Source organism: Odocoileus virginianus, chromosome 2, assembly GCF_023699985.2.
Source record: "Odocoileus virginianus isolate 20LAN1187 ecotype Illinois chromosome 2, Ovbor_1.2, whole genome shotgun sequence".
Lineage (NCBI taxonomy): Eukaryota > Metazoa > Chordata > Mammalia > Artiodactyla > Cervidae > Odocoileus > Odocoileus virginianus.
In genome coordinates this window covers 7,295,428-7,316,139 of record NC_069675.1, presented here as the reverse complement: position 1 = coordinate 7,316,139, position 20,712 = coordinate 7,295,428, and the positions used below count along the sequence as shown (strand labels likewise).

The 20,712-nt window shown below is 43.0% G+C and overlaps 1 protein-coding gene across 2 annotated transcripts in view; it reads right to left on the bottom strand.

Annotated features, from left to right (window-relative positions):
* SLC9A2 (solute carrier family 9 member A2) overlaps nucleotides 1–20,712 on the bottom strand; it is an 88,149-nt gene that overhangs the window by 39,281 nt on the left and 28,156 nt on the right. For both annotated transcript variants that reach the window (XM_020874893.2, XM_070475608.1), the window contains one exon: nucleotides 14,554–14,804. In XM_020874893.2, coding sequence (XP_020730552.1) covers nucleotides 14,554–14,804 — 251 coding nt within the window. The remainder of the gene's footprint in view (nucleotides 1–14,553; nucleotides 14,805–20,712) is intronic.

Below are 20,712 nucleotides of genomic sequence, written 5' to 3'. Positions count from 1 at the left end.
ATTTCCTTCTCCAGGGGATCTTCCCAACCCAGGGACCAACCCAGATCTTCTGCCTTGCAGGCGGATTCTTTCATCTGAGGCACCAGGAAGCTGCTGGCTGAGTCTAGCTTAATGGAGACCCAGAATCCTTCACTAGGCAGTTGGCAACTGTAGAACCAAAGAGAAAGGCATCCATACAGATGGTGGGTGGTGAAGGCAGACTTCTGGTTATGAACATAAAATACGTACACACCTTATCTGTGTTTACCTACATATTGTGTAGCCATGACTCAGTTCATTCACTTTATGAATACAAGCGCTCTTATGTCTTTCAAGAGTGATCAATTCTCTAATTTCAGTTGCAACATTGGGAGACCTGTTTAGAATTAGAATTGAACTGATAGAAAAGATGTTGCAAAAGTCTCTGGTGTCCATGCCATGCCTGTGTGTGATCTTAAAATGTATAGATTCAGTTGCAGGAAAAGACAGCCCAAACAACAGTTGCATATTCTCCATAAAGTCTTCATCAAACATAAAAGCCTGCTTCACTAATCAGAGCCAAGCATTAGCAAAGACGAGGGACAATTAACAAGCTTTCTCTGCACTGATTAAAGCCAGGTCTGCGATGACTCAGGGTACACTGCAAGTTCTCAGAATAAAGTACTCACTCATGTGAGGTAAATTAATTATTCCAGGGCACAAATTACTATATAACGGATCGCCTCTTCCAGTAAACCTGACAACCCAGAGAGAGTGAGTTTGACACATGAGGAAATGAAAAGAAAAAACAAAGTTTTGCAAAGAAATATCCAACCACAAAAACTGAACAACCTTTCTTAAAATTTCAAAATGAAATTAATTCCAACAAATATAGATGTTTGGTATTCATGAATTCTTGTCCATTTCATGGATTTTCCACATCTTTTGTATTTTTCTCCTTTGGATGTGTTCAACTATTATTTATAGTTCATTTTCTGGCTCCTAAAGTTTGGTCCCTGGGTCAAGATCTCCTGGAGGAGGAAATGGCAACCTGCTCCAGTATTCTTGCCTGGAGAATCCCACGGACAGAGGAGCCTGGCGGGCCACGGTCCAAAGGCTCACAAAGAGTTAGAGACGATTGCAGCGACTTAACACAAAGCAATCATGGTTTTGTGCAAAAACACATAAGAGGCCACAGCTCATTGTCAAAAGTGTGATATGAAATACAAGGCATCAAGGGACCCGCGGTGTCCACTGACTCTAGTTGAGGACTGCTGATGAAGGCATGAGTGACAGAAAGATTGGACCAAAATCACAATGATGGAATTAAAGTTTTCCAGCTGGAGAACACCTGGTAGACATTGGGAGAGGGTTGCAGGCAGGTATGAGAATCAGCTGCTACGTGACAACCCTGCACCAGTGAGCAGGCAGAGTGTTCCCAGGATTTAACCTGGGAGCACTGAGACCCTCATCGGAGGCTGCCACATTCTGGAAGTCCTCTGCTCCTCACACTAGTAGCCGAGAATTATTTCTAAAAGTGTAGTTTGTTGACCACATGATTCTGAGTGGTCCTTGGAAAAAAACGCAAATGCCAAGACCCCCATCTGAGACCTATGGACTCAGAATCTCTGGCAGGGTCCTGGGATTCTGTATCCATAGCAACCTTCTCAGGTGATTCCAAAATACATCAAAGTTTGAGGAAACCAAGGGAGCCCAGGAAGAAGGTTCAGAGGAGGAAAAATGAAAGAGAAAAAGAGCTGACACCTGAATCCTGTTATTTAAAGATCTATTGGAGAGTGAAAACAAGGGTTCACATGAGATGTGAGGACTGTTGTGGATTTAATTACACTTTGCCACCTATTTTCCCTTCCCTTCTCACAATATTCATTATTTGCATCCGGGTGTACATTCCCACCTTCTCTTGCCTAGACTAGTATGCAGGCACCTTCATTCTGCTGCTGGACACACGTTCCCACCCTCCTGCCTGGACAGAGTCCTCATCCCTAGGCATCTAGCAAGCCTGAGGCCCTGCCTTCTAGCTTCCACCGCAGTTCTTCTTGTTGTTCAATTGTCAGGCTTCCCTGTCCTTCACTATCTCCTGGAGTTTGCTCAAATTCATGTCCATTGAGTCAGTGATGCTATCTAACCATCTTACCCTCTGAAGCCCCTTTTTCCTCCTGCCCTCAGTCTTTGCCAGCATCAGGGTCTTTTCCAATGAGTTGGCTCTTCACATCAGGTGGCCAACGTATTGGAGTTTCAGCTTTAGCATCAGTCCTTCCAATGAATATTCAGGTTTGATTTCCTTTAGGATTGACTGGTTTGATCTCCTTGCAGTCCAGGGGACTCTCAAGAGTTTTCTCCAGCACCACAATTTGAAAACATCAGTTCTTCTTCAATGCTCAGACTTCTTTATGGTCCAACTCTCACATCCATACATGACTACTGGAAAAACCACAGCTTTGATTATACACAGAGGATTATTCAAACATTATCAGTGTCCTGAGGGATGGTATAAAAGGGTTTAGAAGCTCTCCAATCATGGATTCACTAGAAAGCAAAAAAAGAGCGAGTAACCTCCCTGCTTACAGTTTCCAAAGGCTCCCGAGTGTCTACAGAACAACACAGGCCAAAACTGGGCATCTGCTGGGGGTGGGGAAAGGACAGAGTGGGAGTTTGGGATTCGCAGATGCAAACTTTTATATATAGGATGGATAAACAACCAGGTCCTATCATACATGATTAAGCTGGACTACTAAATAGCTTAGATATGGAAGCAACCTAAGTGTCCATCAACAGATGAATGGATAAATAAGCTGTTGTCCATATATATAATGGAATACTGCTCAGCCACAAAAAGAATGAACTAATGCCATCTGCAGCGACATGGATGGATCTAGAGATGATCCTATGAAAAGTTTGGGATTACCAGATGCAACCTATCATATATAGGATGGATAAATAATAAGGTCTGACTGTATAGCACAGGGGACTATATTCAGTATCCTGTAATAAACCAAAATGGAAAAGAATCTGAAAAGAAATAAATACATATATATAGATAACTTAAATATGTATATATGTATAACTGAGTCACTTCACTGTAGAGCAGAAACTAACACAACATTGCAAATCAACTACACTTCAATAAAAAAGAAAAGTAGACATGTGCCTCTCTTATCACCCTAGACTCAGTTCTTATGTGTAGGTGGGCGCTTCACCTGGGAGCCTTCTGTCTCTCCCCAGAATGCCCTTCTCTTCATCACTGAGGCTTCAATGCAGTATCACCAGCCCCACCCCCACTGTATTATTTATATGTTTTATTATCAAGGATTGAGCTTCCCTTAATGATGTATAATCGACACAGATGGAAATAGCCATCTCTCCCAGTGGGTTTACTCTCACTGCTTTCTTCTGCTAACAGACTCTATTTCTCATATTGTCAGCTGGTCATGAGACACAGGCTGATCCAATCACAGTTCTCCAAATCCCTGGGCCAATCACAGTCCTTCCCTCAAAATTTCTTCTGCCTGGGGCTGGCAGGGTAGATCTCTGTTTATAGGGACGAGGTTGTAGAGACAGAAAGCCCAAAGTCTGTGACCTTGGTTTGATGAGAAGGTAGTCATCACATGGAGAAAGACACAGCTGAAGGAGAAAGACTGTCCAGGTGGCCAGGTGACCTGGAGTCTCCGTTACCATCACACCAAGGCCAGACCTACAAGAATTTATTTATATGAGCCAATACATTCCCCCTTTATGGTGGAATCTGGTTTGATTTGGAGTTTGCCTGGTGGCTCAAAAGGTAAAAAAAAATCTGTCTGCATGTGCGAGAGACCCAGGTTGGATCCCTGGGTCAGGGAAGATCCCCTGGAGCAGGGAATGACAACCCACTCCAGTATTCTTGCCTGGAGAATTCCATGGAGAGAGGAGCCTGGTGGGCTAACACAGTCCATAGGGTTGCAAAGAGTCAGACAAGACTTAGCAACTAACACTTTGGCTTTACTAACCCAGAGCCTCCCTCTATTGTTTCAGCTGGGCTCCTGCTTACAGAGCTTCTCTGGTGGCTCAGCAGTAAAGAATCTGCCCATAATGCAGGAGACACAGGTTTGATCCCTGGGTCGGGAAGATCCCTGGAGGAGAAAATGGCAACCCACTCCAGTATTGTTGCCTGGGAAATCCCATGAATAGAGGAGCCTGGTAGGCTGAGGTCCGTGGGCTTTCAAAGAGTCAGACATGACTTAGCAAGTAAACAATAACTGGTTTTGGAAGTTGGATCCGCACCCAGAGCTGAATTCCCTGGTCTAACGCTCTCATGAAAGGAATGAAAATGTGACTTTAACCATGTGTTCAAAGCTGTCATACTCAAAAGTGTGAAGTGAGTGGCCCCTGCACACTGCGTTTCACTATGAGTTTTCTAGATGTGGTGCACATAACTGGATAATACTGGTTGTGCCATCCCTTTGAGGGAAAACAGAAATGGGAATTATTTCTCAGCCATTATACCATATTTACATTTCTGGTTATAATAACCTTGTTTTGCACCTTGGCCTACATAGACTTATGGCAAGTCTCAGACTTGAGAGTTTGAAAGAGGAAAATGCAACTTTAAATTGTAAGCTCCAGGGCTTCTCTGGTGGCTCAGCGGTGAAGAATTCACCTGCCAATGCAGGAGATTCGGGTTTGGTCTCTGATCAGGGAAGATCCCAAATGCCTCGGGGCAACTAAGCCCATGCACCACAAGTACTGAGTGTGTGCTCTAGGGCCCGGGAACCACAGCTACTGAAGCCTACGTGCCCGAGAGCCTGTGCCCTGCAACAAGAGCAGCCACCACGACGAGAAGCTTGTGCACCACATCTAGAGTGGAGTCCCCGACCGCAGGGCTAGAGAAAGCCCATGCAAGAAGACTCAGCACAGCCAAAAAATAAAAATTTAAAAAAATTGTTAAGCTCTAGACCAAGAGCAATCCAGTGATGACTTGATCAATGAATCAAGTTATTTTCTACAACTTCCATGAAGCATAGACCTGAAGCAATATAATCATTTTCAGATAAAGACAAGACAAAACAGCTGGAAAAGCAAAGGGGTGGCACAGTCAGTATTATCCAGTTATGTGAAAATTGTTTAGTCATTCAGTCATGGTCGACTGTTTGTGACACCATGGACTGCAGCACGCCAGACCCCTCTGTCCTCCACACTCTTTCACTATGCCAACATTTCCTTTCACTGTGCGAAAAGATCCATTCTTCAAATAGATCTCAGGGAATCAGTTCTTAATTCAACAAACTGCTACAGTTTCATGAAACTTAAATTTGCCAGGAAAATACTAGATATTTTCCTGTCTAGGAATTCTCAACCCAGACTAAACCTCTTGATTAGCTGCACTCACTGAGAAGAGCAGTGGCAGGATTGGTCCTAAAGAATAACCAAAAAATTACCCCCAGTCTGTCTTTTAGGTAAATGTCGTTCTGAGAAGGTAATGAATGGGTTTTCACAAGCTGCTTAAATACAGCATTTATTGGATTGACTATGCATGGTACCACTTCTTCCTCAGAAATTTAACTTTTCTGTTGTGTTTCATATAAACTAAAATTATTATTCCTTCAGTACAACTGATAAACACAAGATTCCCAAAAACATTTTAGGAGATGAGGAGTAGCTTTAAAAATCTATCCCTGATCATCTGCAACAATGTGGTACTTTATTTTACTTAGGTTTTTTTGTTTTGTTTTGCCTCCACCAAAATCAAATCTTTTTTGAGTCTACCTAGAATAAGGCTCCTTGAAAATGACCCACTTCAGAAGCCACCACACCACAAACCTTGGGTGAGAAAGGCCCCAAATTATATTACTTTATTCATTTGGTCTTAAATAGAAATCCATAAAATATTGTTCACAAAAGAAAACGCTCTCTGGTAACATTTATTATGGCAGCTATTTTAAATTTTTGTTCTCTGATTTTTAACTACTACTATGAAATACCCCATATACTATTTCTTGAATTCTTAACATACCTTAAAACACCTAATTACAAACTGTAACTGAACCACACAGGACTCGTGTAATTGAAATTTCACGGACTGCATAAGTAAATTGCATTTCCCATACAGACCACAATATATAGGTGCTATTGATCTTAGTCCACAGAACAAATACAGACAAAAACAGAGATTGAAATAGTGCTTGAAGGGTTGTTTTACCTCTAAGAAAATGGGGTGAGAAAATGTATTCTGAATATTACATATCAGATAAGTTTGCAATTTTAGTTCATGAAAAATATGAAATCTCTAAACACAGGGAATCTGTTTTAAAGGATTTTGTTCATCCCTGTATTATGTGTGTGTGTGCATGCGTGTGCATGCTCAGTTGTGTCCACCTCTTTTGTGACCCCATGGACTATAGCTTCCCCCCCACCTCCCTAGGCTCCTCTGTCCATGGAATTTTCCAGACAAGAATACTGGAGTAGGTTGCCTTACCCTCCTCCAGGGGATCTTCTCAACCCAGGGATCAAACCTGGGTCTCACTATGGCTCCTGCATTAGCAAGTATATTCTTTACCACTGGGCTACCTGGGAAGCCCATGTCTGTAGGAGTGACAACTTTTGCTCAGAGAGAATCCCACCACTGAGCTAGATGTTGAAGGTGTTTATACCAAAACCCCTCTTCACACTGTTCATGGGGTTCTTGAGGCATGAATGCTAGAGTGATTTGCCTTTCTCTTCTCCAGTAGCAAAGGACGGGGGAGCCTGGTGGGCTGTAGTCCATGAGGTCACAAAGAGTTGGACATGGCTGGGCGACGGGAAAACATAGCAAAACCCCTAAATGCAGGTTTGGGGCAACAGTTTTCATTTTTTATGGTGGCTTAAATTTGACTTCTTAATCATCTCAAGCTGCCTCAGAAGACCCCTCCACTCTCCCTTCAGTGATCTTCCCCTTCCTTTCTGATCTCCCTGTTCCGAAAGAAAGGTTCTTTATAAACCACACAGCTACCGTTGATGGGGAAATTGCACATCAGCTCTATTTTTCCCATTTTTTTTCACACCCTCATTTTTCTTTCTTTTACTTTATCAAAGGGAAGAAAACACATTGGAACAAATCTTTAAATTTCCAAGTAGCAAAACTAACACTGGTAATGTGTATGTTCCAAAGCCATTCTCTCAAATCATCCCATCCTCTCCTCCCACTGAGTCCAAAAGTCTGTCCTTCACCTCTGTGTCTCCTTTGCTGCAGATGGAGGGGACACATGTATGCCTGTGTGAAAGTCACTTAGTTGTGTCCGACTCTTTGTGACCCCATGGCCTACACAGTCCATGGAGGTCTCCAGGCCAGAGTACCAGAGTGGGTAGCCATTCCCTTCTCCAGGGGATCTTCCCAACCCAGGGATCGAACCCAGGTCTCCCACATTGCAGGCAGATTCTTTACCAGCTGAGCCACCAAGGAAGCCCATATATGCCTATGGCTGACTCATATTGATGTATGGCCAAAACCATCACAGTATTGTAAAGTAATTATGTTACATTTAAAAAAATAAATACATTTAAAAAAGAATATGTAATAAAATCTCTAAATGCAAATTAAAAAAAAAAAACTAAGTGAATGCTATGGAACAAAGCTAACAGAGATGTGATACAAGCTCCATAAGTAATCTTCAGTTGCCTAGTGGTCACAGTTAAAAACATAACAATAAACCAGTGAAGGCAACTTTCATAATGTATTTATTTAATCCAACAGATCTAACACATTTTCATTTCAACATGCAAACAAGAAATATAAAAAGCATTAATGAGATACTCTACAGTCTCTTCCAACTAAATCTTAAAAATCTGGTGTGTATTTTATACTTAGAACCCACCTCAAGTTAGAATGACCACATTTTAAGTGCTCAAAAGCCACATGTGGCCAATGGCCACAGTGGCCACAGCACTGGACAACACCCAGGGGGAAGAAAAAGGGACAATCCACCAGTTTTCTTCCTTCGTCCTTCAAAAAAAGCCAAGCAAACATGGGAGGTCACCAGCTGGAGCTAGTTCATTAAAAGTTTAAACCATAAAAATAAGCGAAAATAATTTCCCAAATCACTTACACATTGCTTGTTTTAGTTGTTGTTCGGTCGCTAAGTTGTGTCCGACTCTTTGCGACCCCATGGACTGTATCACCCCAGGCTCCTCTGTCCTCCTGTCTCAAAGTGTTTGATCAAGTTCATGGCCATTGAATCAGCAATGCTAACTATATCATCCGCTGATGCTCCCTTCTCCTTTCGCCATTTTTTTTTTAATAAAAAACACCATTTTGGGTGAATTTACATACTTTGGGCAAATAGTATATTATTTCACTCACATATCGAATCTTTAAAAAAAAAAAAGCAAAGTCACAGAAACAGAGTGTCCACTGGTGGTTGCCAGGGGTTTGGAGGGGGTGTAAGGGAAAAAGGTGAAAATTGCTCATAGGCTACAAATTTCCAATTATAAGATAAGAACTTCTGGGATCTAAGGGGCCATATGGTGACTGGACAATCCTGCATAGGATGGTACATTTGGGCAGTTAATAATGCTGTATTGTGCACTTGAAAGTTCTCACTACACACATACAAGGATGGGTAACTATGTGAGGCGATGAATATGTCAGTTAACTTCACGGTGGTGATCATTCTGCAATACACACCTATTATCTAATCATCACATTTGACACCTTAAATTCATACAATGCCCATTACATCTCAGTAAAGTTAGAAAAAAAATGTGTTATAATTTCAAATTCCTCCCTGCATTTTCTAGTTTTGCCATGTAGGTGAGGGAAAATTATACAAAATAAAACAGAAGATAGGTGAGTCACCATTTAAAAATAATAATGCAGTTTTGTTTGTTTCTTTTTCACTTTTTTTCTTAAACAGGGCCAGAAAATTAGGGGAGATATGAGTTATTTCTCTATTATCTAACTAATTTCCTGCCTCATTCTACTACCTTCCTCCCCTCCCCAACTCCTCCGCTCCATTTAGTGAGAGAGGTGGTAACATAAGTTTTTTTAAATTTCTAATTTATATTTTTAATTGAAGTTGATTTACAATGTTTCAGGTGTATAGCAAACTGACTCAGTTATATACTTATATGTGTACTCCTTTTTTAATTGGAGTATAGTCATCTAATCTATGACAAAGGGACAAGAATATACAGTGGAACAGACAGTCTCGTCAATAAGTGGTGCTGGTAAAACTGAACAGTTACATGCAAAAGAATGAAATTAGAACATTCCCTTATACCATACACAAAAATAAACTCAAAATGGGTGAAATAAAAAAAAAACTCAAGGTGAAAAAAAAATAAACTCAAGGTGGAAAAAAAAAAAAAAACTCAAGGTGGAAAAAAAAAAAAACTCAAAATGGATTAAAAATCTAAATGTAAGACTGGATACTATAAGATTCTTACAGGAAAAACATAGGAAGAACACTCTCCAACATAAATCACTGCAAGATCTTTTTCTGACCCACTTCCTAGAGTAATGAAAATACAAACAAAAATGAACAAATTGGACCTAATTAAACTTAAAATTTTCACATAACAAATAAAACCATAAATGAGACCAAAAAACCCTCAGAATGGGAGAAAATATTTGCAAATCAAGCAACTGACAAAGGGTTAATCTCCAAAATATACAAACAGCTCATGAAGCTCAATATCAAAAAAATACCTAAGATTTTAACGAGGTCTGTTTGGATCAGTCAAAGATATAAGTGAAGGTACAAAAAGCATCATCAAAAATAAACCTTTTATTTGCCAAGACAGCATAAGGTACAAAGAGACAGTGAACAGAGCAGGAGACCCAGAGCCATAGATGGAAGCCTGTGTTATGGTGCCCTCTCTCCCTCCCTCAACTGTTCTTTGTGATTCAGTGGGTTGTTCTTTGAGATTCAATGGGTTCTTCAGGATTCAATGGGTTCTTCGATTTAATGTGTTGATGTAAACAGGATACTCTGTCTCTGAGGATGGGTGCATGGTGCGGCAGGGATTCACCCAGCAGAACAAACAAGGCTTGCTCTGAGCCTCTTAATACTTCATCTCCCTCCCCACCTCCCCCATCAGAGGAACTCCCATCACAAACGCCATGTACTGATTTTGGAAAAAGAGACTCCTCATCTGGAGCAACTGCAGCCTTTAGACCTGAAGACTCTTCTGAAAGCATGCTCATGAATACTCCAAGCATCAAAGTTAAGGAATTTTCTCTTCAAGTTAAAACTGGGTTCTTACTCATTCTTATGACACAGCCCATGTCACGCACCAGGGCTTCCCTGGGACTGCTCTTTGGGGCAGTGGCCATAGGGGTGAGGTATTTTGGGAAACTTCAAGAGAAGCCTGTATATCAGAGGCCGGGGCTGGTATCTGCCTTAGAAACGGTTAGCAGTTTTGCTGGTTACATTTTGGATCTTTATAATCATTGATAGTCTGTAGCGCAAGTGCTTCTTTGTCCATCTTGACTTAATGATGTTAGAAATGAGATTCTACCTTGCATATTTATCTATTTATTTATTTATTTTTTTACTGCCCTGGGTCTTTGTTGCTGCATGGGCTTTTCTCTAGTTGTGACGAGCAGGAGCTACTCTCTGGTTACCGTGTGCAGGCTTCTCCTTGTGACAGCTTCTTTTATCGTGGAGCATGAGCTCTAGGCACATATGGTCTTCAATAGCTGCAGCTCCCGGGCTCTAGAGCACAGGCTCAATAGCTGTGGCACATGGGCATAGCTGCTCCATGGCATGTGGGATCTTCCCGGACCAGGGATGGAATCTGTGTCTCCAGCACTGGCAGGCAGATTCTTTACCCTGAGCCATCAGAGAAGCCCCAGATAATTGCATCCTGAAGAGATGGTCTTCTAACTGCTTACAATTGGTGGGCAAGCCATCACCAGGAGAAACCAGGAGAGAAGCTACAACATGGCAAGCAAAAGCACAGTTTCTTCCTGTTCTCCAAGTTTTCAGTAGATGATAATCACCAAGTCATACAAAGGAAAACAGGAAGGAAAGGGAACATGACCTTCACACCTCAGCGGTTACCGCCACAGTCCGGGGACATCAGCCCAACACTTGACTTCATGCCTGAGCCTATCACTCTGGAAATTCTTGTTAAAGTCTCGTTTTAAAATGCCACGAAGAGGACTTCTCTGGTTTTCTAGTGGTTAGGAATCTGCCTTCCAATGCAGGAGATGCAGGTTTGATCCCTGGTTGGGGCACTAAGATCCCACATGCCATGGGCAACTAAGCTCCCACTGCAATGAAAACCCAGCACACACAAAAATGGACAAACAAATGTCATGGAAAGGTGCTCATTTTACTGGACATACCCTAGGTGGGCCTGATACCTGGAGATGCAGGATCCAGGCCTCACCCTACAGCCAAGGATTCTTCCCACCAGGGCCTCAGTTTGCTCATTCGTAAGATTTTTTGTTGTTCAGTTGCTAAGTCGTGTCCGACTCTTTGCAACCCAATGGACTGCAGCCCACCAGGCTTCCCTGCCCTTCACTATCTCCTGGAGTTTGTTCAAATCCATGTCCATTGAGTCGGTGATGCCACCCAGCCATCTCATCCTCTGTCGCCCCCTACTCCTCCTGCCCTCAGTCTTTCCCAGCATCATGGTCTTTTTCAGTGAGTCAACTCTTCCCATCAGGTGGCCACTTCAGCTTCAGCATCCGTCCTTCCGATGAATATTCAGGATATTCAATGAATATTCATAAGATGGAACTGGTCATTAACATTTCCTACTTTCTTTGCAATAATGTGCTAACATAACTGAAACAACAGATCAAAAATATTTTGTGTGTGCTTGTGCTTAATTGCTCAGTTGTGTCTGACTCTGCGACCCCGTGGACTGTAACCTGCCAGGCTCCCCTGTCCATGGGGATTCTCCAGGCAAGAATACTGGAGGGGGTTGCCATCTGGATCTCCCCAGCTCAGAGATAGAACCCAGGTTTCCTGCACTGTAGACGGATTCTTTACCTTCTAAGCCACCAGAGAAGCCCAAAAGTATTTTAAATGTCCTCTAAAAAAGAAAGACTGAGGAATTACTAATACATGAAAACAAAGCAAGAATATTGGGTACCCACTGCCATATCGAGAGAAGGACTTCTACATTTTCTGAAATTCTTAGAGCACAGCAAGAAGTCAGTAATTGCCCGGTGGGCTGCTGGCTGTCATGGGAATGAGACATTCCCTCCTCGGGACAGTGGGTTTTCAGTATCCCACTGGCTGGATCCCAAAGCAATGCAAGGATACAAGGTGAGGACCAGAAAGGGGTGATGTTCATGAGGGGGAACAGTCCCGGCTCAGTTCACATTCCTATGGATCCGATATGAGGAATTACATTTAGCATCTGTTAATGTCCTTGGGTAAGGGGGACAATGGGAATTATGCCTGAGCAGTTTTCTGAACATAAAGTTCAAAACACATGAACAAAGACATGAATTTCTAAAATCAATGCTATGAGTCCCTTCTCCATCCCCAGCAATAAAGCTATGGTTCTCAAGGGTCCCATGCTATGGCAATGTGAAGGTTCAGGTTTAAGAGACTAGAAACTTTTCATTAACTTCAGCTCCAGAGCAGTGGAAATGCACTCTGAAACACACAGGCACAGACATTCACAAGTATGCACCTTCCCTATTTCAACGACTTGTCCCAGTATAGAATGAGCAGGAAGGTATCAGAAAATTAGAAAACAAGAAACTTACTCTTAGTGTCTGAATATAAAACTCTCCTGAACACTTGGGAAGTGTGATGTGGCCCTAATTTGTCCCTAAGATCCTAGTTCCCAGAGCAAGTAAAGCACTGATCCCACCTTCGCAGAAGGTCAGGTACCTGGGGCATCACCAGCCTTCTGAGTTCTGTGAACTCCAGCCCAGACATGGCTAAGCAGAGATGTACCAGGACTCTGCCCCTATTAGCACTTCACCTGTCCCCCCTCACACTCAGGATCTTCCCATACCATTTGCTGCTTTGAACATCAGGAAAGTTGACAAGCATATTCAGATAGCTCCGTGGATGTTCTAGAACTTTTACATATGCCCAGGGTCAAAATGAGGGCTTCCCTGCTAGGTCAGTAGTAAACGACCCACCTGCCATTGCAGGAGATGCAGGTTCGATCCCTGGGCTGGGAATATGCCCTGGAGAAGGAAACAGCAACCATTCTAGTATGCTTGCCTGGAGAATCCCATGGACAGAGGAGCCTGGTGGGTTATGGTCCATGAGGTTGGAATAGAGTCAGACAGGACTGAGCGACTAAACAACAACAAGGGTCAAAATATATGCAAGGTTCTTACACCAATCATTGTAAGAACACTGCTGGGAAATTAGATGCAAAGTCCCAGCCCCGTAATCTTTGCAGAGACCTTGTCACTGCTGATCGGACAGTTTCAATGACACGAGTCAAAGAACAGTGAAGACACTGGAGGTCATACAAATGATATGAATAGCCACCAGGAAGACGCTGCCCCTTTCATTACTGGGTCAGACTGGATTAGTTTGGTGCTTTATTTAGGTTCCCTGGGATACAGAACATCACACAACTTCCTAATGCATGGCTTTCATTACAGAGGGTTCCACTCTCCTTGTGGAGAGAGACAAACCTCACTGCTTCTGCTACAAAAGTGGTGATATGGGCAGAAAATAAACAGTCCATATTCAAAGCATCACTGAAATCAGACTGCAAAAGAAAACTCCAAGAAGAACTAGACCCATGTTGACAACACAAACCCTAAACATGGATAGCAGACCCCAGTAGAGATTCTGGCATGTGTTAAGCTATAAATAAATATTCATCAAAATTAAAACCTTTAAAGGCATTCTATTACAAAGCATTTCTCACTGGCCCTCTACAAGTTATGACCATAATATAATAGGCTTATTTTTGGAGGCTGCAAAACACCCACACCCAACAAGTAAACTCTGTCAAAGTGACACTCCTAATAAGCTAACATTGGACCCAAATGTAACCATTCTTCAGCTACTTGTAGAGCTTTTTGAGAACATCCTTCTGAATCAGTTAGTGAGAGATACACTAACTAGTGGATAGTGGATAACTAACTATCCACTCTTGTTTTATAACCATACTTCTTTCAGCTCAAAGGCCATGATGGTGTGCCTTATTCATTGCGTTTTGCTTTGAATGATGTAAAGTTACAACCTCAAATTGAATATATCATACAGAGTGAAGGTTTTCTACTACTAATGTTGTTCAAATGAATATACAGAAGCAACTGCAGAACTCCAGACTCAGCTTGGAAAACAACCTTGTTGGAGTAAGCTGACCTGGGCAACACTAAATGGTCATCAAACTCAGAAAATTCTTGGTGCCTCACCATCCACCCCAACACTTTCTCATTGTATTTCATCAGACCCGAGAGGTCACTTGCAAGTACTGTTCCATGTGAGCACTGGATCACTTTAGTACAAATCTGGGTGACCCATACTTTCATTTCTTTGAAGCAAAGAGTAAGCAAAATCTACTTTTAATTTTTTCTTAAAAGAATTCAAGAACATCTACTCTTTTCACATAACATGAAACACACACAGCTTGAAACTCATGAATTCCATGAAATGCCATCATGTGGATGAGTCAAATACTTACGCCATGATGCCTGAGAGATGGAACATCTCGGCCGTGATGTAGGACAAGTAACTATACAGGAAGACGAAGAGTGGCTCGATCACACGGATGTTGTGTGTGAAGCGCGTGGTAAACGCCGCTATAAAGCCCAGGAAGATGCCGATCAGCACCCCACCAATCCCCACAACGAAGAAGTTCGCGATGCCAGCAAACACGTCAACGGTCTCGATGGTCTTCATCTGGCAGAAAGACTTGAACAGGTTGTACAGGACCTGTGGGAGACGCAGAGGGACATCAGGACCTGCCAACTTCCCCATCATCCACGCAGCCCCAGAAACACACCTGCCTCCTAATAAGGCCATGTCTTCTGTGCTCCAAAGTGCATGATGAGTGGGAGCGACTGGGCATCTCTTTATCTCACATTTTAACAGTACATTTAATTGTTGTGTTTAGTTGCTAAGTCATGTCCCACTCTGTGACCCCACAGACTGACTGTAGCCCACCAGGCTCCTCTGCCCATGGAATTCTCCAGGCAAGCATACAGGAGTGGGTTGCCATTTCTTTCTCCAGGGACTATTCCTGTCCCAGGGATCAAACCCACATTTCCTGCATTGGCAGGTGGATTCTTTACCACGGAGCCACCTGGGAAACCCGGGCATTCAATAGCTTTAAACAAAAAGTGTTGATGAAAGTGTGTCATCAGGAAATCTATTTCTAGACGTGAGAGAGAGGAGACTTCAAAATTATTTACATGACTTACTCCTAAAACATCATTTTTTAGACCCTCAGTTCAGTTCAGTTCAGTCTCTCAGTCATGTCCGACTCTGAGACCCCATGAACCACAGCACACCAGGCCTCCCTGTCTATCACCAACTCCTAGAGATTACTCAAACCCATGTCCATCGAGCTGGTGATGCCATCCAGCCATCTCATCCTCTGTCATCCCCTTCTCTTCCTGCCCTCAATCCCTCCCAGCATCAGGGTCTTTTCCAATGAGTCAACTCTTTGCATCAGGTGGCCAAAGTACAGATTTTCAGCTTCAACATCAGTCCTTCCAATGAACACTCAGGACTGATCTCCTTTAGGATGGACTAGTTGGATCTCCTCGCAGTCCAAAGGACTGTCAAGAGTCTTCTCCAACACCACAGTTCAAAAGCATCAATTCTTCAATGCTCAGCTTTCCTCACAGTCCAACTCTCACATCCATACATGACCAGTGGAAAAACCATAGCCTTGACTAGATGGACCTTTGTTGGCAAAGTGATGTCTCTGCTTTTTAATATGCTGTCTAGGTTGGTCATAACTTTCCTTCCAAGGAGTAAGCGTCTTTTAATTTCATGGCTGCAATCACCATCTGCAGTGATTTTGGAGCCCCAAAAAACAGAGTCAGTCACTGTTTCCAATGTTTCCCCACCTATTTCCCATGAAGTGATGGGACCAGATGCCATGATCTTAGTTTTCTGAATGTTGAGCTTTAAGCCAACTTTTTCACTCTCCTCTTGCACTGTCATCAAGAGGCTTTTTAGTTCCTCTTCACTTTCTGCCTTAAGGGTGGTATCATCTGCATATCTGAGGTTATTGATATTTCTCCTGGCAATCTGGATTCCAGCTTGTGCTTCTTCCAGCCCAGCGTTATAAATATTGTCACCCTGCTTATTTAGACCCTAAAAGATTATTTTAAAAAGACTTGGTTACCCTTCAACATGCCTTGCTTGCGTTCCCAATGCTCAATAAGAGAAAGCTTGTTGGTGTCAGCTGTGAATTTAGTGAACTTTCAAGGCCCCCTCGTGGGATCGGTCTGCCCGTCCATAGTGGTCTCTGCCCTGAAGACATCCTCCTCCCCTGTCACTGAGGTCCTCACTTGGTCCCTGCCTCCCTGCCCCGCCCACACACGCACCTCTCTTGAAATATAAGACCTGATCAGGTTTTCTTAAAGAGGCAGCAACCACTGTACGTGTGTGTGTGTGTGTGTGTCTGCTGTAACTTCATACATATCTGTCCTTCCGACGTGATGAGACTACACTGGGCTCAGTTTCTGAAAAATCTATAGTCTTTTACATAGTTTAATTATTCCAAAATAACAGGCATTCACACCTGTTTTCAAACATGTTTCTAAGGACCACTGAGCACATGACACTGGAAGCAATGCCTCACTCCTAAACTTTTTTTTTTTTTTTTTTTTTCACGAAACCAGCAAGTGACATACAGACAGGCACATCATCTGCTTCCTTTCATTGTGATGTTTTCAGCCAGAATCTCCAGGAAAGTTGGCTGATGGGACATGGGGACAAAGACCTTAAGGGTACAGTCCATGTGACACCTTCCCTGGGTTTCTGAGAAACTCAAAATTAAATCCACTCATCCACAGGCACTCGAAATACCACAGGCAATACCAGAATCCAGGTATCCCACCTCTGGGTCAGTTCTTGAACTTTAACCACGAGAATGAGGCAGAGACTCTTCTAATCAGAGTGTATCCCAGCAAATAGCCATTTCACTCTTTTTCTCCTCATTTAAGGTCCTTTATAGCCTACACTTTACAGGTTTCAGGGAACTTTTCCTCTTTCCTATGCAATCATAGGGATTTCCCTGGTGGCTCAGTGGTAAAGAATCCACCTGCCAATGTAGGAAACACAGATTCTATCCCTGATCTGGGAAGATCCCTGGAGAAGGAAATGGCAACCCACCCCACTATTCTTGCCTGGGAAATCCCATGGACAGAGGAGCCTGGCGGGCTACCAGCCCATGGTGTTGCAAAGAGTCAGATACAACTGAGCAGCCAAGCATGCACACACGAGAAGAAATAAGCAACTTACAAACCCAAGGACTTAAATATCCTGGAAGATTATTCTTTTCCAGGAAGGAACTGGCTTCAAGTCTTGCTGCTTCCTACTGTCACCCAGAGACACACACATCAGATTTCATCCGCATCAACACACCACGATTGCTTCCTGAGAGTGGATCAGAGGTGCCCTATATTTATCCATTGCTTCTAAACAACCAGGCCAGAAGGTGACGGTCACCTGCTGCCCGGGGTGAGGGACAGGTTTCCCAGTTGCCAGCTCTGCATGGACAGTCCCCGGGCCACTCAGGCTCTGGGGTCTGTTCCCAGGTGCCATGGCTTCCTCTGCCCTGCTGCCAGCCTGCACCAGCAAACCGCGTCACTCATTTGTGTAGTGCTTCCTGGAGCCACCACAAGACTCACTTTCTTTAAATACTGCTATTCCATTTCTCAGGTTTCCCTGGTGGCTCAGATGGTAAAGAATCCGCCTGCAATGCTGCAGACCTGAGTTAGCTCCCTGGGTCAGGAAGATCAGCTGGAGAAGGAAATTGCAACCCACTCCAGTATTCTTTTCTGGAGAATCCCACGGACAGAGGGGCCTGCTGGGCTACAGCCCATGGAGTTGCAAAGAATCGGACACGACTGAGCATGTTCCATTCCGCACTCTCCAATTTAAAATCGTTGGCTGTCTGACTCTGGGAAGAAGGCTGAATATGCCTGATGCATTTCTATTTTTGTCTGCACCATGGGATCTTAGTTCCCTAACCAGGTATTGAACTTGTGCCCCCTGCATTGGAAGCATGGAATCTTAACCACTGGACCAACAGGGAAGTCCCCACCTGATGCATTTTTAAAAAATGCATTATAACACCTGCAGTCTAGGACAGGGTCTCGTTACTGCTCCACAAAGCACACTGTAATTATGCACCCCTGCCCCTGGCTTCTCTTGGCAGAAACCCAGCCTGCAAACCAGGGGAAACTTTATCTGTCTTCCACGGCTCAGCTGAAGCTGCTGTTCTCCTCTGGCCTTTCTGGACTCCGACAGCCCTGGCAAATCGTCCTTCCCTCTGCCCTCCTGCAACACAGGTAATCCCCCAAACCATTCAGCATCTGGGGACGGAGCTTCCTGTGTTGTTGGCGCTACCTCTTGAATGCTGACCTCATTTCCTCTGAGGAATGAGAAATTCCTTGTGCAAAGAACTTGTGACTTCTCCTCTTTCTATCTCATCTTCCCACCCCACCCCATCCATAAACCAATGATGTCTCCAAAGGAAGTCAGGTACTCATTCCTAAGGATCAACTCACTGGCATACACCCTAAACTTCCCCAAGCCATTATCCTGGCAGCTCCATCCATCATGCTATCAAATGCATATTCTGTGTTTCATATCCCTGTAGGTTTTGCAAAGGGTATGGCTGAGTCACAGGCTCTCCACTTTTAGCAAGCTGGCAGAAGCTCCCATTTGATCATTCAACTTCCTCAGATGCTGGGCCACATTAGGAGAAAGGATCTTAGGTAGAGATGTTACCTTGACAACAAGAGAGCTTTCCATAACCTCCTGCCTGTTGTACACTGAACCTGATACCTAGCGATCAGCACGAGATAAAATTCTTTTAGGTACAACCAGCCATAACCCCATGGTGAGTTCATTCCAGTTAAATCTTTTCATTTTACCACAAGGGAATCTACACAGAAAGGTGCTTTTGAAGCTATAATTTATACAGAGTATATGTATACATATTACATACGTGGCTACAATTATGTCTCTAGCTTGTCCGTGCAAAGCTGACCTCAACTTGACAACTGTATTTTTAGAAAACTGAAAAGCCAAGAGTGCCTGTTTGCTCAATTCTGAAATGGGCTAATGTGAAAACTGGGTACTTTCAAATGTTTCTATTCATTGTTATTATTTTCAAAATACTTGTATATATTAACAATTGATATGATCTGTTTTGATTCAGTCCTTGTGCTCAGTCAGACTCTTTGTGATCTCATGGAATGTAGCCCACCAGGCTTCTCTGTCCATTGGATTTCCAAGGCAAGAATACTGGAGTGGGTTGCCATTTCCTGCTCCAGAGGATCTTTCCCACCCAGAGATTGAACCCACATCTCCTGCATTAGCAGCTGGGTTCTCTACTATTGAGCCACCTGGAAAGCCCCCAACATCTCTTCCTCAATTCTTTAAGGATACCTGACTGGGAAGCAAAATTGTAGTTTTGTACATAATTTTCTAATTGTTCCTAACACCTGGTTAATTCAGCCAGCCCACCTTCTTCTCCCGCTGTATCCAGAAATCCGTTCTCTGTATCTGTGTGAGATCTGATTCTTTTTTTTTTTTTAATTTATTTAATTGGAAGAAAACTGCTTTACAATGCTGTGATGGTTTCTACAATAGAACAACGCAAATTAGCCATAATTATACATATATCACCTCCCACTTCAGCCTCCCTTCCTTCCCCCAACCCCACTCCTCTAGATCATATTAACATATATTTATAGACTCTAGAAAAATGGTATTGATGAATCTACTTACAGGGAAAGAATGGAGATGTAGAGAACGTACTTGTGGACACAGCGGGGGAAGGAGAGGGAGAAAGTAGTATAGATATGTATCACTATCATGTGTAAAATAGAAAGCTAATGGGAAGCTGCTGAATAACACAGGGAGCCCAGCCTGGCACTCCATGAGGTCTGATTCTTGATACACTCCAAGACTGAACCAGTGAGGTGACTGAATGAGAAATCTCAGAAGAGAAGGGGCAGCCGTGTAAAGAAATGGCAGGTCATCCTGAAACAGACCTGATGATGTTACCCTATTCCTAAAAGCAATGCATCAGGATACTGTTATCTCTTGGTGAGGTTTTCTATACACTAAATAGAACCAAGATTCTCAACTAAAATTTCCAGTCTTCCTGGTAACAGTATATACATCGAACATCAGTCAGCACGGAAAACGTGATGCCTCCAGAAACTGGAATGAGTTATAAAACATCTTCATCATTAGGGCAGTTTCCCACTTAAAATGTAATACTGGTGAGTGAATGACTAACCACTATTAATGAATAATGGAATAAATGAAGTGGATTTTGTTACTTGAATGAGGTGACTTCACTGTCTCAAAATAGCTCTCAGCTATTCTAAAAATGATGAGATGGTTAGATAGCATCACCAACTCAATGGACATGAATCTGAGCAAACTCCGGGAGACAGTGAGATACCGGGAAGCCTGGTATGCCGCAGTCACTGGGTCGAAAGCATCAGACACAACTTAGCAACTAACAACATTCTAAAAATGGGGTTTCCTTATCAGAAAATTATTTTTACATAATAATATTCACACAGAGTTAACGAATATCCTTAAAGGTGATATTTTATTCAGGTCAAGGGTGTGAATACAG